Source organism: Equus caballus, chromosome 6 (genome assembly GCF_041296265.1).
Source record: "Equus caballus isolate H_3958 breed thoroughbred chromosome 6, TB-T2T, whole genome shotgun sequence".
Taxonomy (NCBI): Eukaryota; Metazoa; Chordata; class Mammalia; order Perissodactyla; family Equidae; genus Equus; species Equus caballus.
Window position 1 is genome coordinate 72,440,540 of NC_091689.1, and position 27,500 is coordinate 72,468,039.

General features: G+C 36.8%; 1 protein-coding gene across 3 annotated transcripts in view; it reads left to right on the plus strand.

The window, feature by feature from the left end:
• The window catches only part of LRRK2 (leucine rich repeat kinase 2), a 134,344-nt gene that overhangs the window by 78,103 nt on the left and 28,741 nt on the right, over positions 1 to 27,500 (plus strand). For all 3 annotated transcript variants that reach the window (XR_011439737.1, XM_014740975.3, XM_070270127.1), the window contains exons 32-41: positions 3,306 to 3,507; positions 4,789 to 4,877; positions 9,748 to 9,935; positions 10,809 to 10,963; positions 12,023 to 12,169; positions 12,314 to 12,505; positions 13,165 to 13,311; positions 17,301 to 17,401; positions 20,399 to 20,589; positions 26,101 to 26,261. Coding sequence is in view for 2 of the 3 variants with exons in the window: in XM_014740975.3 (XP_014596461.2) it covers positions 3,306 to 3,507; positions 4,789 to 4,877; positions 9,748 to 9,935; positions 10,809 to 10,963; positions 12,023 to 12,169; positions 12,314 to 12,505; positions 13,165 to 13,311; positions 17,301 to 17,401; positions 20,399 to 20,589; positions 26,101 to 26,261 (1,573 nt within the window). In the remaining variant the exon portion in view is untranslated. The remainder of the gene's footprint in view (positions 1 to 3,305; positions 3,508 to 4,788; positions 4,878 to 9,747; positions 9,936 to 10,808; positions 10,964 to 12,022; positions 12,170 to 12,313; positions 12,506 to 13,164; positions 13,312 to 17,300; positions 17,402 to 20,398; positions 20,590 to 26,100; positions 26,262 to 27,500) is intronic.

Sequence of the window (27,500 nt, forward strand, 5' to 3'; positions counted from 1 at the left end):
AAGGAAGATGGGCACAGATGTTAGCTCAGGGACAATCTTCCTCAAGCAAAAAGAGGAAGCATGGCAATGGATGTTAGCTCAGGACCAATCTTCCTCACCAAAAAAATAAAAAAATAAATAAAATAAGAGTTGTTTACTTAAAAAAAATTACTTATTTGTGCCATACTTCAGTTCAAATTCATAGATATGAGAATAAAAATAATTAGAGGATGCTGAGAGAAATGAAGAGAATGCCTGAGAGACTGAGAGAATGTTTCTGAGAAATTCTGAGAAAATGTTTCTAATGCCCTTTCTCTTCCAGCTGCCTAGAGTGATGATTTGATCAACAGGATAAAGAGAACATTTGGGTCTTGGATCATCTTTCCTCTGTTATTCTTTGACTGTTGCTTTCCCATTTGCTCCTTTCTTTTGGAGTTCCTATTTTATGCACATCTTGATCTTCTGGGCTCTTCCTTCATGTCTCTTGTCACTATGATTCTCATTCCAAATGTCTTTTCCTCAGTATTATGAGAGCTCTTTCATTTGGTCGCCAAGATAACTAATTGGATTTTTTAACAATGTATAAGCAATTTTTTAGTTCATACAAACTGGGTTTTTCATTTTAGGAATTACGTTTTGATTTCCAAAGTTCTCTTCTGGCAAGCCAAATGTAATTTATAGGATTCATAAAGCACAAATAAATTAGTTATCAGGGAGAGCACTTGTTTTCAATACTTGCAGGAAAAAGAAATCGTCCCTGGTTTCTCCAGATGGCATGGTATAAACTGTACTGAAAAATGCACTGAGTAGTTCAATGTGACAAACACAATAGTGGATTTCATTGCTAGTCCCTGCTGGCTTAGCTCGTTAGCACTAATGATCAAGGCCCTGGCTTATAACTAGGTCTTGTTTTGCCTGGACAGTCCCAGCATAATTACTAATAGTGTCCCACTACCTTCTCAAAAGCACTCCAATTTGGATGATAAATTATATGGTCACCCTGTCATAACATGTCAGCCAGTTAGCTTAGTTTTGTTCCATTTCCACAGATTATGCTCCTATTCGAAACCTAATGAGCCATTTATAAATGTGTTGGTCTTTGTGGTGCCCAGGGAGAGAATTTGCATGTTTGTATCTTTCAACACATTTATCACAGTCACTAAAAGGTTTTACCAATGGTGGTTTAGTAGTGGCATTTCATTTAAGAAGAATGACATTATTTGCAGATTTTCCTACTCTCTTATGAGACATATAATTAGAAAGCAATATGATTTTTAAGAAACAAATATATAAAATTCACACATTCAATTAAATATTGTCTTTTTCCAGGTGATTTTCTTCTGAGGCTATACCTGTACTTATGGAACTTTGTTCTTACTTACACTGTTTTAATAGCTTCTCTTTTTAACCTTGCTGTCAGAGCGTATAGTATATTTTTAAATAGACTTCTTGGAGGATGAGTTTGGTTTGAAAAAGCCTGAATTTAGTTGAAGCAAAGTTATTCACCGAGCTGGACCAGTACTGCTTTAGTCTAATAGCAAGTTATCACTATCAGTCAATAAGACCAGTTTTCTTTCTGCTCTTTTAAATGAACTCTGAAGGGAACACCATACAAGGAAGTAAGACAAATGCTTTGAGAAAGGCAGTATTATTTGTAGAAACATATGTATTGCTAATGGATGCATCATTTTGGCATATTGGTTTCCATTTGATTGCTTTGCAGAATAGTGACTCTTTCAGGATGACCCAGACCAGTGAACCTGCCAGAACTCGAATATTGTTTCCTCCCTGAGTTGCTTCAACCTGTATTCATATAGCAGCTTTTAATCTATTCAAGATCATTTTTTTTGCCCTCTCGTTTTTCGTTTTTTCCTTTTATCTTGACTCTAATCTTTCCCCTTCTCACCCTTATTAACGTGTCTATGCAGACTCCAGAATAAAACGTTTTTTTCTTTTCTTTTTTTCCGGCTTTGGTGACCCAATAATTAAGCTAAAAGGAAAAGTAAGACAAAACCGAGTTCAATGCCAACGATACCGCTTTCAGTCTTGTCCAGCCCATTAGCAGAGTGGGATCCTTTGCTGGCCCTGTACCCTAGTCCTGTAAAATTCATCCCTTTGCTGGTTGATTTGCTTTCTGTGAGAACCCTTGTTTACTTCCATGTGTAGGTTTTCTTCCTTGGGTTAAAACATAAACTTCAACCTGAAGTTCTATTTTATCTTAGTTTATAAATGATGAAGAAAGAGAATGTGAACAGTGGAGGTTAGTAGAATTATATTTAATTTTCTAGGACAAGGGATATATGAAAACAATCTTTCAAATGACTGTTTGGAGGTAAATATGTAAGTAGTGGTTATGGCTGCTTTAATCAAGCTCCTTAAAGTTCTAGTTACAAGTAGGAAAAGAGCAAGTCAAGTTTTGTGTGTGTGCGTGTGCGTGTAATAAAATCCATTTTCTGTTTGTAAGAAGTTTAAGAATTTAAGGAGAAATTCTGATAGTTATTGTCAGGTAAAAAAGAATACACAAGAATATATTCCTGGGTTAAGAAATGGGGAGAGTTTGCCACCTGGTGGTTCTTAAAGGCATTCTCCAAAAAGAAAGTTTGGAAAAGATTATTATGGAACCTATCATCTTAAGGCCATTCTTTTTAGAATTTTATTTTATATATATTTCAATTAATAGATGGTGATTAAATTCTAAGTGTAACACACAAAAGTCATCCTCTCATGTCAGAATCATTGGTATTTAGATGACTTTTTATTTTCCCAAGTTTAAAGTTTCATGACAAACCATAGCTTGGGTCAGAAATTTCATGTTTATCTTCAGACTTCGCTGTTGATATGCACATTCCACTAACGTAACATTTTTCAAATACCAAGCACAAAATTTAATGATTTCCCTTGGAGTGTGGATATTTTCATCTAATAAACAGGGTCCAGAAGCTTTTGTAATACGTACTGATTTCTTATGCTAGCACATCTATTGCATCTGAGTTTAATGTCTTGGAAAACAGAAAATCCTTTATTTATGGTTAGTGATTTATCCGGGGGTTTGCCATGTATTTTCTAGATAGTTAAATATTTCCATACTATATTATTTGATAGTTCTTTCCAAATTGTCCTCTGTTTTCATATTTTTCTTATTTTAATATCTTCTTATTTGTTCCTCACAATTTAAATAGTTTTACGTCACATTTTGGTTATGTTAAAAAATACACCTCCCAATGATATACCCCTTTGGTAAAAACTATTAGCGCTGAATTTGCAAACCACCTGACAAATATATGAGTAAAATGGATTTTTACAGCTTGTCATTTGTAATTACATAGATCCGAGATCAGCCTGTTGTTGGGCAGCTGATTCCAGACTGCTATGTGGAACTTGAGAAAATCATTTTATCAGAGCGTAAAAATGTGCCAATTGAATTTCCTGTAATTAACCGGAAACGATTATTACAACTCGTGAAAGAAAACCAACTGCAGTTAGATGAAAATGAGCTTCCTCATGCAGTTCACTTCCTAAATGAATCAGGTTTGTGTGTTTGCTTGTTCCCTGTTTTTTCCAAAGCTTGGCTGTAGTAATTTGTAAAGATGTATCTGAACATTGTTAGAATTTACATTTAATATTTAACAGAATATCTACAAAATTCTTTAATAGGCTACTAATTTTTTCTCTTTGGAAGGACATCATATACATTGATGTTGAATCATATATCATGTTGCAAGAAAAAAGGTTTAGAAATCATCTAAGGGCAGTAGTTGAAAGAGTCTCTGAGCAGGAGTTAAAACATGTGGGTTCTTCCGGGGCTGGCCCCGTGGCCGAGTGGTTGGGTTCGCACGCTCTGCTGCAGGCGGCCCAGTGTTTCGTTGGTTCGAATCCTGGGCGCGGACATGGCACTGCTCATCAAGCCACGCTGAGGCAGCGTCCCACATGCCACAACTAGAAGGACCAACAACGAAGAATATACAACTATGTACCAGGGGGCTTTGGGGAGAAAAAGGAAAAAAAATCTTTGAAAAAAAAAAAATGTGGGTTCTAGAACTTGACTTTATTCAGGAGCTATAGAACACTGACCACAAGCCATATCCTTTCATACTATCAAATGAATTTAGTGTGTGTGGAAGTTATTTGTATACAGTAAAGGAGAATTACTATTGGGGTCTAACTGGCACCTAGAGAATCAATGGTTGCCTGAGTGGCAGATCTTACTCTGTTGCAGCATGTATTGTCGGCATGATCTCACAGATGAAACTCTCAAACCGACTTCAGTGCTGATTATGGACTTGATCAGTGTAACTGTGCTAGGAATAAATGTGTGAGTTGGTTTGTAGTACTAGAATAAGTGGCTAGGAGGCTACTTGTGATTCCTAGACTCAGCGGTATGAAAAATAATCTTCATGTGGATTATAGTCTACTCCTTTCCCCCATTCTTAAACCAATAGCTTCCTGAGATAGTCTGTATTTCCTACTTGTATTTGAAAATAAGATATGTCTTTGTAGCATACAGTTAGAAAGCCAAGAATAAAATGATAATTTTTATTTATTTGTAAATATTTGCTCTGCCCTGCATGGCATTGTCTCAAAGATGCTTATATTTGATCATTTTATGTGGTTCAAAAAATACTTCCTTATAATATTGGAACTTTAGAGCTTGGGAACTAGGATGCCCAGTTTTTAGTCCCAGCTCTGCTGCTAACTATGCTAAAGTTTCCTTGTCTGTAAAACAAGGAGGTTGGACTAGATTCTCTCCAAAGCCCCTTCATATTTGTGTATTCTAGATTCTGTGTTTCATTGTTTCATTTTTTACTACAGGGGTCCTTCTTCATTTTCAAGACCCAGCACTGCAGTTAAGTGACTTATATTTTGTGGAACCCAGGTGGCTTTGTAAAGTCATGGCACAGGTTGGTGTCTTATATTTTTGTGACATGAGGGTGATGATTGAAGAAGAACAAATGGAATCCAAAGCATTGAGCATTGTAGATTTTGTGTTCAGTTAAGGTAGAAACTACTGTAAATATAGAAATCTATAGAACGCTTCACATGGAAGACTGCTTAAAGAGCGTCACGGAAGAAGCGAAGGTATCTTAGAGTTCACTTTAATGTCTTTGTCTCAAAGTCACAGACAGAGGTTTGTACCCCTCTGTTCCATGGGGCTTTTCTAGATCCTGATGATATCTTTGGTTTGGTTGTTGACTTTGGTTATTGAAAGCTTTGTGAAAATCCTTGGGGTGAATACATATAAGAAACTGGGTTGATGAGCCTGTGAAACTTCTATCTAGAACATGGAGGAGAGTTTTGACTCTTGAGTGGAATGGTCTGAGCTCTAAATGCTTACAATTTTTGAAATCTTTGGATGGCAGTGATTATGGCTATCTTTCCTCCACTTATATGTCATATGGAAAATTCATTCTCCCAATGATAATCTACTACCACTGAGTTTATATATTAATTAGTTATAATAATCCATCTTTATAGGTTTGTCACAGAAAACCACTCAAGCAGAATGCACCAGCTCCGGGTTTCTCAGTGTCAGCACTATTGACATTTTGGGCCAGATAATTCTTTGTTGTGCATTATAGGGTAATGGCAGCATCTTTGGCCTCTACCCTGTAGATGTTAGTAGCACTTTCTCAGTTATGACAAGCAAAAATGTGTCCAGACGTTGCCAAATATTCCCAGGGATGCAAAATCACCCCAGCTGAGCTTAATCACGGTCTGAGATGAGCTCAGGGAGGATGTCTCTAGCGTGTGTACTTACTGCTAACTATTTTGTTTGTGAGTATAATTTGATAATTTTGCATGTGGCTCCCTGAGTCCCTAAAATGATTACATCTTTTTACATTAGAAATCTCTCTTCTAATTAAACCGTAACGGTAATGAAATTCCCTCAGATAATTTTGAATGATAGTTCCTACATTCTGTCTGAGGAAAAAAAGGAAAATATTTTGAAGAGGGAACTTATTTGGGGGTAATTCTATACCACAGAGCTTGAGAGCATATTGACACATGAATGTAATTGGCAATTCATTGTGATGTGGTAGTTATTACTATTTCGGTAGATATTTTTAGAGTGGATTTCATCCTTCTGAACATATGCCGTGGAAAGTGTGACATTACTCGTCTGCTGAATGATAATGAAGGGAGTGAAGTGGAGTGGTCAAGAGGCACAAGCTCTAGAGTCAGCATGACCTGGTTCAAATCTCTTCTAACACTTATTAACTTGTGGCATTTCTTAGTGTTTTAAGCCTTTGTTTTCTCACTTGTAAAATAAGGGTAGTAACCATGTTTCTTCTACATTGACTCCCTAGTTCAGTGTAAGTGAGCAGTACATGTTAACTAATTTTATATTTGACCTATTTAGTAATGAAAGACATTATTTTAGGAAATGAAAAAAATCTTCACGTTAAAGATGTATTCACGTAGTTTTGGAAAGTGTGCCAGGTATGGAACTAAATAAAAAATACATGTGGTCGATGCAGTCTGTATAGCAAAGGGAGTTTTAAATATACTCTGAAGATTTTGTTGTCTTAGATGGCACACTATAACTCTCAGAAAATAATTAAACTCTATCTAGTTAAGAAAAGGGGAAAGTTTTAGCACCAAAAAGTGGTATCTTTCCATGTGAATTGGGAACATTTAAAGTCACACACATGTGGATAATATGGGGGTGGGTATATCTTATCCAATAGGATAAGGACATGTTTTGCATCAGAATCACCATCTTTGAGCATCTTTTAAATTTCCACCATGACCTCAATAAAATTCCCAAAGATTCTATGGAGTAATTAAGTTGAAACTCCATGAAAGTTCTTCTCATTAGCATGGTTATACTATAAACATGTTAATTTAAGTGAAAATTAAGTCAAGAATTTGAACAGCTCAAAGTTATTTGGAAAGCTACATCTAAAGGGTCAGTAGAATGATAATTTAAATTTCTCATTAACTTAATAAATAAATACCTTCATTTTTATTTATGCTGATATATTTAAGTATAATGTCATTTTCACTAAAGTTTAAAGAGAATGAAAGCTATAAATAATCAAGTGAAAATAAGAATGACTTTTCTGACACCCATCAGCAAAAGTAAATAGGGGTATTCACCTCCATGAATCATCAAGGCAAGGGCAGAAATAATTTCATGGTACAGAAGCTCTAATGAGTCCACCCACCCTCTCTGTGCCCCAAGCTGTTAGGTCACTAAACTTATTAAAGAAGTTTCCATCAATGCACAGAGAAGTTTGCAAAACTCATTTAACCGTATGATAAAAGAGATATGAAAGGGACTTATTGAATTAATCAAGAGGAGCATTAAAAAGCTTGCATGGCAATTTAATATTGATAAAAACTTGAAGGAGGAATCTGGAAAATTCCTTTTTCCTTGCACAAGGGCATAAGTTAGCCTTATAAGTTACTAGGTGGAAGGAATAATAGGAGGTCTTTTAATGGTGATAAAATTAAGATAATGTTTAGTTTTTCATTGCTATGTAACCAGATACCCCCAAACTTGGAATAAACAAGTACACCTGAGGTACAACATCAACCAGTTTTTTGTTTTTCAACAATATTGCTTATTCTGTGGGTGGACTGGGCTCAGTCGAGTGGTTCTGCTCCGTATGACATTGGCAAGGCTCATTCATTTGTCTTCCTTCATTGAGCTGGGCTGGAAAGTCCAAGAAAGCCACACTCACATTTTCGGTTGTTGATGCTCCTCTATGCGGCCTCTCATATGGCTTGTCCTCTCAAAGGCTAGGCCCAGAACTGGTAAAGTGCGTGTTCTACCACATTCTGGTGACCAGAGCAACTACAAAGCCTGTTCAGATTCAACAGGAGGGGAAATGGATGGAATCCATTTTTTGAAGGATTGAGAGCATGCATATGTAAGGAGAGAAGAAATTGATGTGTCCATCTTTGGAAACTCTCTCTTACAAATAATGGTGGCATACCATAGATCTACTAAAAAAGTCAAACACAAACCTCTATTTTAAAATCAATTTGTGTAAGTAAAATAAACTAGAATAAGTATATAATAATGTTTAACATACAAGGGGTTGCTTACGTGCTTTGCAAAGATTATCTCATTTAATTCTTAGAGCAACTCTTTTAAACAGTACTACATTAGCCTCTATCTTGAAGATGAAGGAATTGATGGACAGAGAGGTTAAATAATTTATCCAAAGTTACATATTTAGGAAGAAGTAGAGTTAGGATTTCAAACCAAGTGGTTTGACTCCAGGGCCTATACATCTAACCTTCGGATAAAAATGCTCCAAACTTCACTTCCCCCAAATTCAGTCATTTGACAATGTTTATTCAACACCTATGATGTTCCAGATATTGTTCTGGTTCTGGGGCTATAGCAGTAGACAAAACAAAGTTCCTGCATTCGTGGAGCTGACATTCAAATGGGAAGAAATAACCAATAAATAAACGCTCAGCATGTCAGGTGGTACAGAGTGCCACAAAGAAAATATAAAGTGTGGTTGGAGATAGAGAGTGAATTGTCAGACAAGGTCTTAGCGATTTTAAAAACACTAAAACAGTAAACAATTTTCCTCACCACCTAAATTGTAAGGGCAATCTGGGCTATGAAATACACAATATGGGAGAAGCCCCAAACTATAATTTTTATTATTTAATGACCCATTATACATTGTCATCAGAACCATTATATTCAATCAATCATGCGTTCATTGATTCAATAAACATTATATGTATAAGAGGGAAATATAGAGATGAGTAACGAATCCTTGGGCCTGAGGATTCTACAATCAAATATTTTATGCAGTTATGTAATAATGTAAATAATGTTTGCTCCTATTTAAGTTCCCTTAAACATTATAGATCTAGTAAACAAAATTAAACACAAACCTCTTTTTAAAATTAATTTGGCTAAATAAAATGGATAGGCTGTGTGTTGATAGTAAAGGCTAACATTAGGAGGGCTTACTATATGCTGAAAATCATGATAGGTACTTTGCATACTTTTTTTTGTGTTATCTTATTTCATTTTCAGGGCCGTCTCAGAGACAGTCACTTTTTAAAATCTGATTTTACGGAGAAGGAAACTGTGGCTTAAAGAAATTAAATACCTTTCCCAAGGTCACACAACCAGAAGTAGAGCCTGAATTTGAACCTGGGTTCTTCTGATTTATATTTTTAACTACTGTGATGATAATCAAAGCTCAAAGTATGGTCTCCACATTAGAATAATCTGGGGTTTTTGTTAAAACATTAGATTCTCAAACCTCATCCCAGACCTACTGATTGAGACTCAGTGGAATCCAGCAAAATGCAGTAGTTACTCTGTTTGAGAATCACTAAACTGTGCTACGCTGCCCCTCTTCCCATTGATGGAAACCATCACCTATTACATAAATGTGAAGTCACATTTCTATTGCAAACTTGTAGTGATAACACAGTCTGGAAGATAATTTCCATAGGAATAGATTATTGATGATACTGTAGTAAGGATGTGGGGTATTGAATTGATCTGTTAATTGGAGCTGGGGAAGGCTTGAGGTTCATTAGTTTCAGAGGATCTCCATAATTTCTGATCTCAATTTTATAAATTCTTTTTTTGGGAGAGTGAATGCCCTATTGGGCTTCTAGGCTACATGGCTACTAGCTAGAGAAATTAGGTGCTGTGTTGTAGTTGACAATGTTAAAATTGTTCTGATCATTTTCAGTGAGCAAAGAGACGCGAAATACTTTAAATTCAAAACTTTTCAGAAAATAAATTCTAGTGATTATTTACAAGTTTAAATCTTTCAGATTTTGACAGTGAAAGTGGAAGGCTGTCCAAAACATCCGAAGGGAATTATTTCACGTAGAGATGTGGAAAAATTTCTTTCGAAGAAAAAGAGATTTCCAAAGGGCTACATGTCACAGTATTTTAAACTCCTAGAAAAATTCCAGATTGCCTTGCCAATAGGAGAAGAATATTTGCTGGTTCCAAGCAGGTAAACCAATACTTAAAAATTTAATTACCCTATGGAAATTTACCATCTATTAGATTATTTTGTCAAAATAGCTTTGGTCTATGGTAAATGTACTAATTTTTTTTGCTTGTTTAAACTTTCTAGTGAAGTATAACATTTACTTTTAATGAAAACATTACAGTTGACTTTTTAAAGATTCAGTAAATGACTTATGTATATAATTACTATCTGGTTTACCATTGTTTAAATTATTTAAGAAAGGTAAATAGTGGAGATTATCTTGTGTGTGTGTGTGTCTCCTTACATGGTACTGAGAGATTTATTATATTAGGCAAGTTCTAGAGAGAGAGTGAGTTTTCATCAGAATCTTAAAAGAATTTATGACTGAATTTTCAGAGGAGCAGGGCAACACAGTGGAGGCCTAAGTTCTAGCCCTGTATTGTATTGTAGACATGTTTCTTACTGCTTTTATAAGCACCCAGGAATGTTATAAAGTAATAGGACATTGGAAAGTGCAATTTGCCTTGATTGATATATGGTACCCAATTCCAAAAATAGATACACACTTTTTTCTAGGACATGCATTTTTTCAAGTTTTACGATTCCTTAATACTTGTCTATGCATAGCTAATTGTAATTATTTATTTATTAGTGTAAATAGTGTTACTGAAAAAAATTTCATGCAGCTACTACATCTGAGCATGCATTTGAATTGATTAAATAACCATTGAATTTTTGAAGTAGGAAGAGCACGTAGCAAAAGAACATTATAAAAAAGTGCAATTGCTTAGAGTATTTATATTCAATTCATCGATTTCAAGTACTAAAGCACTTTGGTCAACATGGTTGGGTGTTGTATGAAGCTATGTAATGATGGTGTCCTTGTCCCTTCAGTTTGTCTGACCACAGGCCGGTAATAGAGCTTCCCCATTGTGAGAACTCTGAAATTATCATTCGACTATATGAAATGCCTTATTTTCCCATGGGATTTTGGTCGAGATTAATCAATCGATTACTTGAAATTTCACCTTACATGCTTTCAGGAAGAGGTATGTATTTAATGAAGACAATATTTAGAGAAGTTAGGAGGAAAGCATATTAAAATTCATTGTAATTTTCCCAGAGTTTACTTATTTGTAAGGCAGCTGAAGATCAGAAAATAAGCTCATAAGACCTCAGAGAAGCCAATATAAAGACACATATGCTCATATAAGTTCATGCAATTTGTCAGGAAGAAAATTCCTCAGGTCCTCACTCAAAGCCCATGTGTTCTTATTTTAGACACATTTACGATAAGCATGAATATCTTGCTTTCCAAGCCAAAGCAGACTAGAAGCAACAATTTTTAAAAAGTGAGGTTACTATGAGTCATTGGTTTAAACACACACACACACACACGAAGAAAGAAAGACTAGAAATGGCCATCACAGCAATTCAGAAAGTTTTACTTAACAAGCAACAGGTCCTGACCATTCAGACCATCCTGGCATTCAGTGTAGGGACTGTAATATCTCTATTCTGCTGCACAATCCCCAAAGGATTTACAAAAAAGAATAAAAATGGGTGTTTTTAATGCTAGCTCTTCCTTCTGGAAGAAAGAGAGATCTTAGTGCTTCAAAAGGAAAATATCATTTTTTTTTGTTTTTTTTAAAAATCAACTTTATGCAGATGTTACTGTATTCTGAAATAAACCTTATCTTGCTTGCAATTAATCAACATCTATGTAGTTACATTGCATTAAAATGCTCAGAAAGTTTTGGTTTTGCATGACCATCAACTTCTTTTTAAAAGTTATGAGAACTTATTTATAATTCTCTTTCTTCATATATTAAACATGTTAAACTACTTAACACCATGAACCTGAAATCTGTCTTAGGATATCTACTGGTCGTTTTGTTAATTTCATTGCAAAATTAAGGGTAAAATATTTCATATCATATTTAATAGATATGGGTAAGGACTTGTATCATTAATGATTCTGATACTTTCAAAACAGTTGTATCTCTATTACTGTCACTTGTGATGTGTGCAGTGATTTTTTTCTCCGTTAATTTATGGGGTAGTTAATAATTAATGGATACATTTGGGTCCATTTAAACTTCTTTCAGAAAGAGCACTTCGCCCAAACAGAATGTACTGGCGACAAGGCATCTACTTGAATTGGTCTCCAGAAGCTTATTGTCTGGTAGGATCTGAAGTCTTAGACAATCACCTAGAGAGTTTCTTAAAAATTACAGTTCCTTCTTGTAGAAAAGGTAAGGAAATTAGTTCAAAACTTTAAATTGTACTACTAAAGAAATCTAAACTTTTTTTTTTAACTTTATAGTTTCTGTTTTCTAGCTTTGCAACAGAATAAGGTTCCGTTAGGGTGTTGACGAGCTCTTCTTTGAATTATGTAGGCTGTATTCTTTTGGGCCAAGTTGTGGACCACATTGATTCTCTCATGGAAGAATGGTTTCCTGGCTTATTGGAGATTGATATTTGTGGTGAAGGAGAAACTCTGTTGAAGAAGTGGGCATTATATAGTTTTAATGATGGTGAAGAGCATCAAAAAATCTTACTTGATGATTTGATGAGGAAAGCAGAAGAAGGTAACGTTGATTCAAACTTACAAATGTTTTTAAGTGATCCGTTCAATATTTGTGAAGTGAGTTTTTTAATAAATGTAAAAATTATTCTTATCCATAAGGGATGAGTTAGAGGATACTAAATTCAATTATAGTGACAGTTCAGAAAAATGGATTGCGTTTATTACCAATAAGATCTTGTGTTCTAGATTCAGAAAAATGTTGATTTGAGACTTTGAGTACTGGCTCATTAAGCAACATAATCTTATCTGTGAAATGGGAATATTAACCAAACCTACCTCATAGATTTGTTACGAGGATTAAAGTAGCTGATACATGGAAATAACTGAGCAACGTGTCGGCCATGTAATAAGTGCTCTATGAATGTGGTAAAAGTAGAGAAGAGATAATTTCCTAGTCAGATGTCAGATAGCCTAAGGCAGTTCTGAATTCTGCTTTCTAATGCCTAGGAATGAGTTTTTAAAATTCCAAGTAGATCGATATTAATTGAACCTTTAAAACTTTCTCAAATTTTCTAGAGAAAAATAGAATTGGTAAAATAAAACTAAAACAGTGATTAGAAATCATAAAAAATATGTCATTGTTTTTGTAAGTCAAAAGCACAAATTTACATATATCCTTAAAAGTTGGTTTTTTCAAAAAATGTTTTCTGTGCTTCTCAGGAGACCTCCTAGTGAATCCAGACCAACCACGGCTCACCATTCCAATATCTCAGATTGCCCCTGATTTGATTTTGGCTGACCTGCCTAGAAATATTATGTTGAATAGTGATGAACTGGAATTTGAACAAGCTCCAGAGTTTCTTTTAGGTAACTATTTTTGTTGGTTTGAGAATAAAAATTAGGATTTTTCCTTATAATCTAGAAAATATTTAGATATAATTATATTGTTGTAGTTTTTGGTATTTTCACGTATTTGTTAAAATGTTTTTTCCTTTGGAATGGTGTATTTTAAAGTAATATCACATTACAGGTCTGGAATTTGCTTTGCACACACTCTTGTAGACTGGGTTCGAGATGAGGGTGGGACTACCATGGAAGCACATGTATTAGTGAAATGTGTCCTTGCATTTGTTTTAATTGCCAGGGATGGGGAGGCAGATAAGGAAGTCTTCAGTTGAGTGATACAGCCATTTTTCAGTCTCAAAAAGACAGAATAAGTAAAAGATGACACCTCTGTGTAGTTATAATAGCAGTTTTTTTACTTAGTGTCACAATCATGAATTCTCATATAAATATTCATCAAAAACCAATTTGGGATTAAAAACTCAAAAGCCTCAAATTGGTGACCTACTCAAGTTCTAAACATTCCTGAGGGTCTTTGGGATCCATGAGGAGCATTGGGTTGGTTTAATGTAAAGTATGTGAAGACAATTCTGACTTTTCTTTGCTGTTGTGTGTGTATACATTTAATTTTAATGAGTTTTCCTCAGAGAGAATGCCTAAAATATGTCTGTTAGGGCATTAGTATCATTAAAAAAAATGTCCAAAATTTGGGACATGACATGTAAAGGTGAATAAACCTTTGTACCTTTATTCTTCACATTGATTGGGAAATTTAAAATGGGTTTAAATGTTTCGGAACTCTGGAAGTGAATATATTAATAATTGTGGGTTAAGACAAAATGCCAAATTGTCAACGCCAAATCCTAGATCCTCACCAAAACCAAACGTGACTTGTGATTCAAAGGATACAGGCTAGTGCCAGATATACTGTGTTCTTTCTCTGAAGGAGTCTCAAGCCATCAGACACAGCTCTCCCAAATATCTATTTTTGTGTGTTAAGAAGTGTTTCAGATTAATGGACACATTTTGAGCAATGTTCATTTTGAAGCACCCTGTGTTTTTTTGTTTCCAGTTTTATTGAGATATAAGTGTAAGGTGTACAGTCTGATGATTTGACTTGCATGTATTATGATATGATTGCCACAATAAGTTTAGTTAACATCCATCATCTCATATAGACACAGAATAAAAGAAAAAGAAAGAATGTTTTACTTGTGATGAGAACTCTTAGGATTTATTTTCTTAACAACTTTCATATATATCATATAGCAGTGTTAACTACAGACATCATGTGGTAGATTACATACCTAGTACTTATTTATCTTATAACTGGAAGTTTGTACCTTTGGACCACCTTCAAAAGCCCCTGTGTTTTATATTCTGTTAATGATGCAGATTGGAAAATGTTGATATGACTACTCCCCGTTCTGTAGCCCCATGTCCCATAAACCCATAAATTACATGTCTGTTTACAAAAAGCAATCAACCTCTGTGCCACTCCCATTATGGATCAGATAATGATGTGTTATGGGAGCTGTCCTGTACAAAGTAGGATGTTTAGCAGCATCCTTGGCCTCTACCCACTAGATGTCAAGTAGGGTCTCCTCACCCATCCCCCCAGGTGTGACAATCAAAAATGTCTCTGGACATTGCCAAAGGTGGGCTATGGTAATAGGGGAGCCACATCACCCTGGTTGAGAAACACTGATCTGAACAAATCAGATATATCCTTCTAAAAACATAATAGACTTGTGAATATATTTTTAAATATACAAACATGGGGTTTTGTGTGTCTGTCTGAGGAGTTGTGGGGCACATTTCCTCTTTGAGGGACTAGTTTTCTGGAGAGCCACAATGGAAAGGTACTTCAGTGGTGTATTTGATGGGTTAGGAAGATTTCCTTGCCTTCAGTTTTCTTTCACACTTTGGTGTCACAACAATAGTCCTTAACCTTACTTTGCTCTTAACCTGAAGGATATGAGAACCCATACTCCATTTTAGTAAGGCAGTGATTCTGAAATAGGCATGGGCTTTAAAAAAGTAGAAATATCTACTACCCCCTCCTGAAATTTTTATATATCTCCCTAGAGTGTATTTCTTCTCACTGCCCATTAAATTTTTTCTTTGTTGTCGATAGCTGTCCGGATTGAGGGGAACCAGAACAGGATGCATCTGTGATTAGGTTTCCATCTCTCATACCCATTTTCTCCCTTCTCCTTCTGTGTGCTTTCTTTCTCTTTTCTCCTGTTTACTCAATCCCATTTTGATTCCAATACTTAACTGTTCACATAGCCCTCAGGTCCCCCTGAAACTCTCTCAATACCAACAATATTAACTAATGGCTTTAAAAGTTGAATATTTATTGAGTACTGGTGAGAAGGGATGAGAGGATACTGAGACTGATAAGACACAGATAATACTTTTAACATGTTTGTGATCTAGTCAAAATATGACATATACTCAAATGAATAATTTATTTTTATTTTTAATATAAATTTTTTCTGAGCATAAAATAATGTATGCTTATATATACTTCTTATAGAGATTTTAAAATATATAATTATTACAAATATAAAAATATACAAAATATCTAAACTTTCCATAGATGCATAATTTCACCACTTAGAAATAACAAGTTTTAACATTGTTATATTGTCTTGTAGATTTTTCTGGGTTCATTCACTTATATCCATTAAGTGAGTGTATTTCAAAGTGATATATGGGAACGATAAATACTGTACAATAAGGATATACTATGTGTCAGTGAAGAGTAATAGTCTATGGGATGGATCATGGTCCATTTCTCAGGCCTGGGTTTCTCAATATGTCTTGTGCTTTATGGACCTGATAAGCACTCCAGAGGTTGAAATGATGGGGTAGCATTACTCTTTAAGTAACAGCATAACAGGGTATGGAGGAGTGAAGATACAAAGCATACTCAGGAAACTGACTATTCTAGTTTGTCTAGAACAGTTGTTCTTGGCGTTCGTTGTTCATTACTATTACCTGGGGAATTAGAAGAAAAAAAAAGTCCTAATGGCCAGTACCTCCTGGGACGTGGTGGGTCAGAATCTTTGAGAGCAGACTAAGACATTCGTATTTTTAAAAAGCTCCTTAGATAGACTGTGCAGCCAAAACTGGGAGGAGAACTACTGGACCAGGGCCTAGAGAATGAGAAGTAGACCAAGAAGAGAACTGGAAAGGGAACTCAGGGCCACAGGGATGAATATGGAACTTGTTTTGGATTCTATTTAGTAGACAATATAGAATAATTTTTTTGAGCTAGAGTGACACAATCGACATGTAATTATAGGGAAATTAATTTTGCGGGCGAGATAGAATGACTCAGAGGTAATGAACTCAGGAGGCCCACACAGAAAGCACCTAGGGCTCCAAATAGGTCTGGGGGTAGTGGAAATGGAAAGGGAGGCACGGACATGAGTGAGGCAGGAAAGTCGACTACCAATTAGCTGTGGGGCTAGGCCTGGGCAAAGAGCTAAGATATGTTTCAGTTTTGACTCCAGAATGACCTCAAAAAGAATTTTCTTTTGTTTTTATCAGATATATGGAAGGTGGAATAAGAATTAGTTTAGAGCAATGAGGATGAATGTGGCTTTTACTGGAATGTGATTGCGATTTGGAGGAGGATGCCAGTGGAAGTCTCCAACACAATGTTGTAAATCTAGGAAAAATTCAGGAGGTAGCTTGTGGCTAGAAAAGGAAATGTGAAAATTCTCTACATATAGGGATAGGTGAAGGTAGGGAGTGGATGAGGTCATTGAGTGGGGAGGGTGCAGATGGAAGACAGGAAGCCTAGGGATAGAATCTTTAGGTACATTTTAGTTCATGGAGTAGAAGAAGGAAGAGGAAGCATTAAAGGGATTGATTCAGTGAAATAAGTGGGTCAGATTTCTCTTCAAGTATACAACAGATATAATTACAACACGTATAATTTATTTAGTTATTCTACTTGAAAAGATTAACTTAAGTGCTTTGTACTTTCTTTTCAAAAGGTGATGGCAGTTTTGGCTCAGTTTATCGAGCAGCCTACGAAGGAGAAGAAGTGGCTGTGAAGATTTTTAATAAACATACCTCGCTTAGACTGTTAAGACAAGTAAGAAATCCAAGACTATTATCACATTAAATCATACGTTGTAAATTTCCTGGAACTCTTGTTTTGCCTGCATTTGTGAAAATGCAAAAGGATGACCACATTTCCCCTAAAAGATTACTTGTGTTTAATTATAAAAGCCCATTTGTCCTTTCTTTATGGAGAAAAAGGGTTTGTTTTGTTTCTCCTGTTGAGAAACAAAGAAAAGACAGTTTTCTGAGAATTCTTGTTCTAGGCTTCACAGTTACATACCACAAGTACAGAAGTAAAGAGGGTACCTCTTTTGCAGTCTTGTATTCCAAAGGAACCAAAGTCCTACCACAGTAGCCCATTAAAGACTTCTCTCGGCCTCAATTAAGTCAGGTGTTCTTTTCTCAACAAGCACTTATGTTCAGGGCACCGCTGTATTCTGGTTGGCTCAGGCCTGTCTTACTGAACCAATCACTATGGTAATGAGGATGTTCCCACCTTTCGCTGAGGCTGGGGTTGGGGTCAGTTCCCCCTAAGGCTCATGGCCTTGCATGGGTGAGGGTTGGATGCCTCAGCAAAAATCAAACACCCTTAGGAAGAAACAAGGGTAGATGGATGTTGAATGCATAACCAACAGTGGTCATTCCAGTACCCTCTCTTGTTTTGAGTAATTGAGGGGATTGATTGCTTTTTTCTGAGTCTTTCCTGGCAGTAAGTATGAGAGAGAGAGAGACAGGGTGAGAGGAGAGGTAAAATCCAATATGAATCATGCAGTCTTACACCAGAACTCAACTGTATTTTTCAATCTGTTCAGTCCTAGTTGTTTTTGTTTTTTTTTTGGTGAGGAAGATTGGCCCTGAGCTAACGTCTGTTGCCAATGTTCCTCTTTTTGCTTGAGGAAGATTGTCACTGCACTAACATCTGTGCCAGTCTTCCTCTGTTTTGTATGTGGGGTGCCACCACAGCATGGCTTGATGAGCAGTGTATGTAGGTCTGTGCCAGGGCTGTTGAAGTGGAACATGTGAACTTAGTCACTATGCCACTGGGCCAACCCCTATTCAGCCCTACTTTTTCCTTTGATTTATTACAAAAGAATAATTTGTGTCTAAATCTGAATCTAAATAACTTGTATAAATGAGAAGAACCCCACAGTTACAATATATTAGTTACTCTGAATACTGAAAATAATTTCAGATCTTTGCAAAATATCCTGGAGTAATTTTGATTATTTGTACCAAAAGTTACACTGTTGCTCTAGGAATAAGCTAACAAACATTTTGTATATAGAGGCAAGTCTGTGAACAAAATCTGGGCCCAGTCTGTTTCAATCTGCAGGCAATTTGTTGTATAAATTTATTTTTCAACCTTGGTCATTAGTCTTCAATATGTTTCTAGTTTTAGGTAATGTGCTTGGGAAGCTTGTTGGAAATCAGAATACTAAAAATGTACAGGATGGATTAGTGTATAGGCAGGTAGGTGAAACAAGGAAGTGGTAGAAGAAATAGAAACAGTAGAGAGTGCATAATGTGCTTCTTCTTAAAAAAAAAAAAAAAAGGAAAGGAAAGGAAAACACTTCAGTGTTAGGTGCTGCAGTTTGAGAATCTTTCTACCAGTGGTCATGAATTGGGGCCTAGCTGTTACACTTTCTTGCTCCCTTCTTTTTGCAATGAGTGAGCTGCTTTCTGGGAGAGAAAATTTGGATCAGGCTTCTGTCTGTGCCTATGAAAGAAAACAGACCTAACTTGACTTCTTTTCATCAGTTTTAACCAACTGAACTTATCGGACATAGAAGAAAGAAAGATTTTTATCTACTAAGGAAATATGATTGCAGTCTGAAGCTTTTGTTCTTGGAAAATCCTCTCTCAGGGTATTCAGCCTTTCTTCTTCAGCTTGCAGAATTCTGCACACTTCAGTTTCCTGGTGAATGCGGTTGGCACTGATGTTTCTCATCTTTGAAGCTAGTTGTTAAGAAGCAGAGCTTCTGCAGAAATCACAGTTTAAAACATGAATCAATTTAATATCCCATAAGCTATAAATTTCAGCTAAATTACCGTTGCAGAATAAAGTGAAATATACAGAATAAAGTGTATATGGAATTAATAAACAGCCATATCACAAAGGAGAAAGTAGTCTCATCTGATGTAGTCTAGGAAAGGGATTCTATCAGAATGGAGACCTCTCTGTTCAAGCTAAAATGGTGTCTCTGACTTCTTGGATTGGAGAGAGATTGTTGCAGCTGGAAATTGCTTTAGTAAAGGGTCCAAGGAGGTCCCTCTGAGGACGTGGTAGTATTTGAGCTAAGATCTGTATGGCAAGAAGCCTTCAGCTATGTGAAGGGTGAAGGAATTTCTAGGCAGAGGGATCAGCAAGGACAGAGACCCTGTGGCTGGAAGGAAGGAGCTGGGTGGTGGAGGGGTGGTGAATGAAGAGGAGAGAGAGAGGAGATGGGGTCTGAGGCGGGGGCTGGGACCAGATTAGGTCAGGCCGTGAAGGCTGTGTAAATACATGGGATTTTAATCTAAGAGAAATGGAAAGTCAGTAGAGAGTTTTCAGGAGAGGGTGGTACTGTATATTTCTGTCTTAGACATTACTCTCAGTAATGTTATTTCTAGTCCTTAAACCAGAAAGGATAGCAGATTGTATTTCACAGCCCAGTTATAGTTGATCAGTAGTAGCCACTGAGAATCCTGGGCCCAGAAGGATGCTGTGGCTAACTAGGGTTCAGTAGATAAGATCGCCGTGACCTGTCACTGTGACCATAATGTGTGTACTGCTCCTGCATTAGATGGTCTGACAGAAGTAGAGCAGAAGGGAAAAGAGAAGTTAAAATTTTAATTCGAAATATAGTTTCAGAATCAGCTGTTTATTCCTGAAAATATGGAAAATACAAAAAATCTCAAAGAAACAGAAAGATTGCTATAGTCTCATCAGCCAGAGAAAACCATGCTCGAAGAGTTGATGTGTTTAAGGACGGAGACACTTGGGTAACAGCCAATGTGGTGTCACTCTGAAATGATTGGACTTTTGCAGGAGCTGGTGGTGCTTTGCCATCTCCACCACCCCAGCTTAATATCTTTGCTGGCGGCTGGGATTCGTCCTCGAATGTTGGTCATGGAGTTGGCCTCCAAAGGGTCCCTGGATCGCCTGCTTCAGCAAGACAAGGCCAGTCTCACCAGAACCCTGCAGCACAGGATCGCACTCCATGTGGCTGATGGCTTGAGGTAATTAATTAGGTCACATTGTTTTCCATTCTGTGTATGACAAGTATTAGCGCAAACTTACTCTCAGGCTCTGAGAACAGCACTTCTCAGTAACTTGGTGTCCCAGTAATATTTCACAAACAGTATGGGTGAAAAATTACCATTTCTCTGATGAAATTTTTAAAATTTGATAAAATTAGAGGAGGAAGACCATGTGGAACCCCATGGCTAGTAGTAGTGGAGTTTGAAGCCAAGAGTCCTGCTCCAGATCCCATGATCTTAACCCTGTATTGACCTCCCGCCCATAAAAAAATAGAGGTTAGGCTTCAGAGTATCAAGCGAAATGTCAGTTATCACGGGTAATTCTAATAAGGAAGGATTTGTCCATATTTCTGAAGGGGACGACAGTGATGTGAGTCGGGTGGTTCTGCAGGACTGTAGTGTGTCTCCGAGGCACACCCAACCCTGCGGCCCGATGGCAGCTACATGGAGCCTTGAGAGGCAGCACAGCATAGTGGGGAGGCCATGGTCTTTGGAGACAACCGGACTGGGGTAAATCACTGCTCCACACGCTTAGTCACTGCGATTTTATTTCTCTGATTCTCTTCTTTTTATAGTCTGTAAACTGTGGCTGATACTTATTGCAAAACATTTTAAGGTCTTTTGTAGTAATTGAAGAAATCTCAAATTAAACTCTCCATTTCCTCCTCCTCCACTGCTCCCCATCTCCAGTCACCCAGTTCTTTCCTCTTGGATTCATCATTCGTTCCTTCCTTTCTCACATCCCGCATCTAATCCTTCAGCAAATATTTCCAGCTCTGCTGTCAAAATATATCTTAATGCAGCTACCTCTCACAGCTTCTCTCCCTACCACCGCAGCTGAAGCCACTGTCGTCTCTCCTTGCCTAATTGGTCTCCCCGCTTTCACCTTTCCCCCTGGAGCTTGTTCTTCACACAGCACACAAAACCACACAGAGTGGTTTTTGTAACATGGAAGTCAGATCAAGGCTTTCTCCTGTTATTAACTCTCTCTTACCTCACTTTCTAGCCCCCGTACTCAGCCACTCACCTCCCTGGGGTTTCTTGAATATGCCAGAGGCTTTATAGAAGCTCTTCCCTTGGCCAGGAATGCCTGACCTCTAGATATCCTCTTGGCACGCTTCTTATTTCGTTCAGGTCCCTTCTCTAAGAGGATGTCCCTGAATACCTTATGTCTCTTTGGCACTTATAGCACTTATTGCTAAATGGTATTCTTTATGTTTTCATTAAAAAAAATTTCTTTATTATCTGTCTTTGCCACTGGACCCCAGGAGCCATGATAGCCGGGACTTTTCATCTCATTCACTGACGCATCTCCAGCACTGAGAACAGTGGGCCCTCAGGCATATGTGTGGGCAGTAGGGAGAAGGGAGAAAGGAAGATGGGCAGAAAACAGTGCCCAGCCATAGTAGCCATGCAGTGAATGCAAATTTCCTTCTCTTCCTTCCCTTCTGAAATACTGTGTCTATTCCCTTTGGGCAGTATCCAGAAATGTAAATAAAGTGACAGTAAGGAAAACAAACACTGCTCACAAACAAAGCCAAACCAGCAGGATATAATTATTACTAGTGCATAGAGAATATAATAGAGATTATAATATATACATAAAATAAGTAGAATCCTGTTCCTGAAAGAGTCCAGAAACTACTGGAAAACACACAGATGATTAAATTAAACAGGAATACAAAGATTTGGGTTTGGGTTGATGTGTCAGTTTTTAAACACCAGGGGGAACCTTGTATTAGATTAATCTAGATAAAGTGCATTTATGTCTCGTATGTTTCAAAGCTGTCTCAGTCACTTTCCTTAATTTAGCCAACTCTAGGTCCTAGTTTTTCCCTAATTCTTTCACATAATCCCCAGAGTGCTCATTTATAAAATGAGGAATTGCTATTTTTTTACTCACCAACATTTCTAAGATCTCGTCTCTAATGTAACTTATCTGGTTCTTTGATATCTTACTTTAAATAGCAAATCCAGCAATTTTTGATGAACTAAATGAAGTCTCAGCATATTTTCCTATAATTTAACTGATTTGTTCTCAACATAATGCCAAGGCAGCTTTCCGGCTCTTGTGCCACAAGAGGCTGGTAGGTTTCAGTAGCTGTCAATTTTCTACCAGCACTAAGTATGTTTTAAAAACTCAGCATTGAAAACTCTTCCCGGGGCCGGCCCCATGGCCGAGTGGTTAAGTTCGTGCGCTCTGCTGCGGTGACCCAGGGTTTCGCCGGTTCAAATCGTGGGCGTGGACATGGCACTGCTCATCAAGCTATGCTGAGGTGGCATCCCACATGCAACTAGGAGGACCCACAACTAAGAATATACAACTATGTACCTGGGGGCTTTGGAGGGAAAAAGGAAAAAGAAAATCTTAAAAAAAAAAAAAAAGATTTGTCTTCCCAAATATATTTTAGCATAGAGCTGTAACTACAGAAGTAGAAAGAGACAATAAAATTGCACTTCTTTTGCGTCCCTTAAATGACAGAGCTGTTTCGAGTGACATTCAGGAACTTTCTTCACATTACATATTCTCTCTTCCATAGTCTTGTGTTCAACTATTAGCTTGCATCTCTAATTCAGTGCGTTCCTTTGAGCTCTTTATTATAATTCTCAACTACCTAGGAAGTCACCTGTATTTCTCATAAGTTTCTATGCTTCAATATTTTCAAAATTGAATTTACTGTCTCTGCTACTTCCTCCCACCATGAATCTGTTATTTCTCTTTTATCTCCCATTTACCGATGAAGGTCCTTGTATCACATCCAGACCAGCCCCCTTCCCCAAAAAGTAAGTATCCATTTGTCCCCCAGGTCCTTGACTGTTTTACATTATCTTTTTAATCATTTATTTTTATGTCACTGCTGCTGCCTCGGTCCAGTACCTCCAGGGAGTCAGAATATTTCTTCTAAAATAAAAATCTAGTTATGCTTGAAATTCCCTGGTAGTACCCAATTATCTGCAAATACATTCAAACTCCATGAATAGCATCAAAACTCTTTATGTATGCCTCTTGTCTGCGGCTCCAGCCTCCTGCCACTCCACTGCCAATACCTGGTGTTCATGGTGAAGGTCTTGACTTTTCATTGACAACCATGTCTCTCTTTGCATTTTTCTTTCGTCTCTTCCCACAATTTTTTGGCCGAGAGGACTCATTTTCCCCTAGAATTTGCTGACATACCATCTCCACAATGAAGTTCAACGGCCCCAGGAAGAGCTGGCCTCTCTAACACATGTTTCTTGAGTCTGCTCCATGCAGGACTTTGTGTTATGTGCTGAAGAGGGAAAGGTAGACATTATATTGATTGCTCTTCTCAGGTTGAAAACTTACGAGCTAGTGGGAGAACCTGCTTTGCTATCTTTGCCTTTGTGCTTTTCTTCCTCTGGCTTCCGTAGCATAAGGTGCTTACCACATCTCTGCAACCTTATTTGAGCACCTGTCTCTCCTAGATGGTGACCTCTCTAGAACAGAGATGCAAAGATGGCTTTATATTCCCTGGTGACTGGCCCTCATAGAGGCGCAATCCATATTGGTTAAATGAATTAATACATTCTATTTTTAGAATAATTCTATTTAGGATGAGATAAGGTTTACTTTAAATTATAAAGAAAGGAGTTTCTTGGCAATACTGATGCTAATCACAAAGAATGACTGAGTATAGGCCAGTTTATTTTAATAAAATATTTGACAGTAGTTATTGTCACATAATGCATAAATTATGACTGAATTATTTTCAGGAAGGCAAGATCTGCACTTGTTAATATTTCAAAAGTTCTTTTGCTGTTCTCTTAAAAGCTATTAAAACTACACTTTTTAAGATTAAATTCTATAATTTAACATTTTAACTAACCCAGATAATCTCTCCCTCCCACTGACATTATTTCAAATTAAGTTTAACTATTTTTCTTTCAACTTTGGGAAGTGTTCTGAGAGAGTCTGTATTCTATAAATATTTTGATAGAGGCGTGCTTTAGAAAGGATTTAGATGCTATTCAATTATGCATCACTTGGCTTTAACTTTTTTCTTCTTAATCTCCCAGCTTTTCTCTGCAGCAGGGCAAGAGAAGCTAATGGCCTTTCAGTAAGCCCTTAGTAAATTTTTCTTTCAAGCCCATTACTTATTGTTAAGGTCAACTTCATTAGTACATTTATCTTATTTTCAGCCAAAAATATGTGTACAGAAATGAATAGGCCTAATGTCAAATGTCCTAACTACATCCTGGAAGAGAAAGAAGCGTCTACTGCATTAGTTGATACAATTAAATGATACGTATACTCTAGGCTCTCCTGCAATGGAAAGTTCAGGGTATTGCTGCCACTTGTCCCTATGCCTCTAGCGTGTGATTGGTAATAGGTAATGGAGTAAATATTTGTTAATAGAATGTGAACTAGAACCAAAAGCCACAAACAAACAAAGGATTTAAATTTACGTCCATTAAGTCCTGTGAAAAATTGTTCTTTAAAGGTTGGTCGTGAGATACCTGTGAGATCACGTGGAGAGCAAATCTGGCATCATGGAGGCAAGGAAGACAGAGTTGAGGAAAATGTGAATTTTATGGGTGTTAGGAAAGGGAGTAATAGAGTGACTAGTGGTTGGGGCACAGTAGTAGCCCTCTGGCCGTGTGTCCAGAATGGGCAAGACCTGGTTGAGACTAAAACTTTATTTTGTTTTTTTGTATTAACTAGTTTTTATTCTTTACCTGCAATGTCCACTTCTAGTTCTTTTGATTGAACGGATCAGTCTCTGAAGACTTTAACGTCATCCAACATCCCCTTTCCCAAGACAGTGTTTTATTCATTTCAACTCACCGTCCAAAATGTTCTTTGTTAACCTTAATTTATAATAGAATTGGGTTTCAAGTGAACTACATCTTCCAGCAGGGTACAATATTGATAGCTAGAAAAGTCTGATATTTTGATTTATTATTGAAAAAGTAGAAAATATTTTCCAAAGAATTAGGAAGCATTTTAGTCACAAAAAATAAATATCAGAAGAGACATGGAATAGAGAGACTTTAAAAAGCTGAGGTAAACTTCGATATGGTTTTAAGAAAATCAAAACTATTAAATAAATGAGAGTCACAACAAAATCCTATCAATTCTTATTTAACCTTTTTACATTTTAAACTAATTAAAATATTCATATGGTCATTGAGGGAATTCAGAATTCCTTTTAAGTAGTTATTAAGGTTTATGAAAGAAAAGTCCCCCCAAATTGTACTTTGTTTGAAGTGGTTGTGCCTTAAAGTTTAAATCGCTCACTTATCAAGATGGACCTATTTTGTTTTTGTTTTTTTAAAAGCATAAGTTTGCTTTGTGATATTGGACTTGAATGTTTTGATCTCCTTCTACAATATGTCTTAACTTTGAATGTCAAACTTAGTACAGAATTTTTGATGTTTTGCATAATGGACATACATATTTAAGGAAATCATGGCAGAAATTATAATATTGTAATTACATTTTAGTAAGATGGCCTGTGCATTTTCTGACAGATACCTCCACTCGGCCATGATTATTTACCGTGATTTGAAGCCCCACAACGTGCTGCTTTTCACCCTGTATCCCAATGCTGCCATCATTGCCAAGATTGCGGACTACGGCATTGCTCAGTACTGCTGTAGAATGGGGATAAAAACATCAGAAGGCACACCAGGTAGGTGATAAGGTTTACTTGATAATTCTCTCTTCAAGATGGATAATCAGTGTCTTCAGTTGTGAGTTCAGGAGAATCAAGAGAACACTGTAGCCAATCACATTGTTGTGATGTTTATTGTGTGACTAATTGTGACCAGTATATACATTTAAACATGTTTGAGTACAAGGTGCTGGCCCTGACCCTGCTGAGAGTTTATGTAATTATGTTACATGCATCATTAACTTTCTTAAATATGAAAAAGTATAAACTCCTAAATACTTCTGGCTCTTAGAGTTTCAGAGAAGGGCCTTGGGCCTGGAGTTCTTGGTTGCACGGTTCCTGATACAAGCATACTTTTTTCTTCTTATACGTTGGAGTTTAAACCTTTAAACATTGCACTTGGGATTTCTTTCTTCCTAATTATACTTAAATAGTAAAACAAATAACGTAGCTTCTCTATTTGGCCCTGTATAGCAAGATGACTCATGGTTACAATCTAATGTGAAACATACCCAGTCTGGATACCATTATATCTATGGTCTCCAGAAATCACTGGCATCATTTTCTTGCCTTAGATTTTTAATGTTGCTTTTTAGGGTTATCCCAACTTTTTTTGGTCATGCCTGTTCTAATAATCCTATTACTTCTACCGTTAACTGACTTTCTACCAGTGAAAATCCATTTCCTGTGCTCTTGTGTTTTCATGGTCTTATGTTCAGACATGTTCTTTCCATATTATGTCTACCCCACGGAATCCTCCCTCCCTTTCTCAGCTCCCGTTCCTCTTCTTCTAGTCTCAGGTTCATCAGAATCTCAGGTTCTGATTAGTAAGAAACAGTCATAGGGCAAGTGATCTGTACAGACATCTTGTCTTTCAGATTTCAGTTTGAGTGGGAATAGAAAATTGAGGGATTGGCATCAATTTGGGGAAGGACAGCTCTATCTTTAGAAAAGTCTTAGATAGGTAATTATTTGTAAATAAAGTTACAGGTGGCTTTACATCATTTTGATGATTGCAGCTCAGTTAAAATACATGCCTAAGTCAGAAGAAAATACTCTATAGAGAATATCTGACTCGGCAAAAGATCCTCGCTTGTTTCCTGCCCACCCACCCACAACTTGTGTACTTAGTAAAGCAAATGACCCCAGCTTCCAATGCCTGGTTTTATTTTTGCTCCGAATACATATCCTCTCTTTTGTTTTACATAGCTGCATGTTGGAAGCAGAATGTGCATTCTCGTAAACATTTCAAAGTAT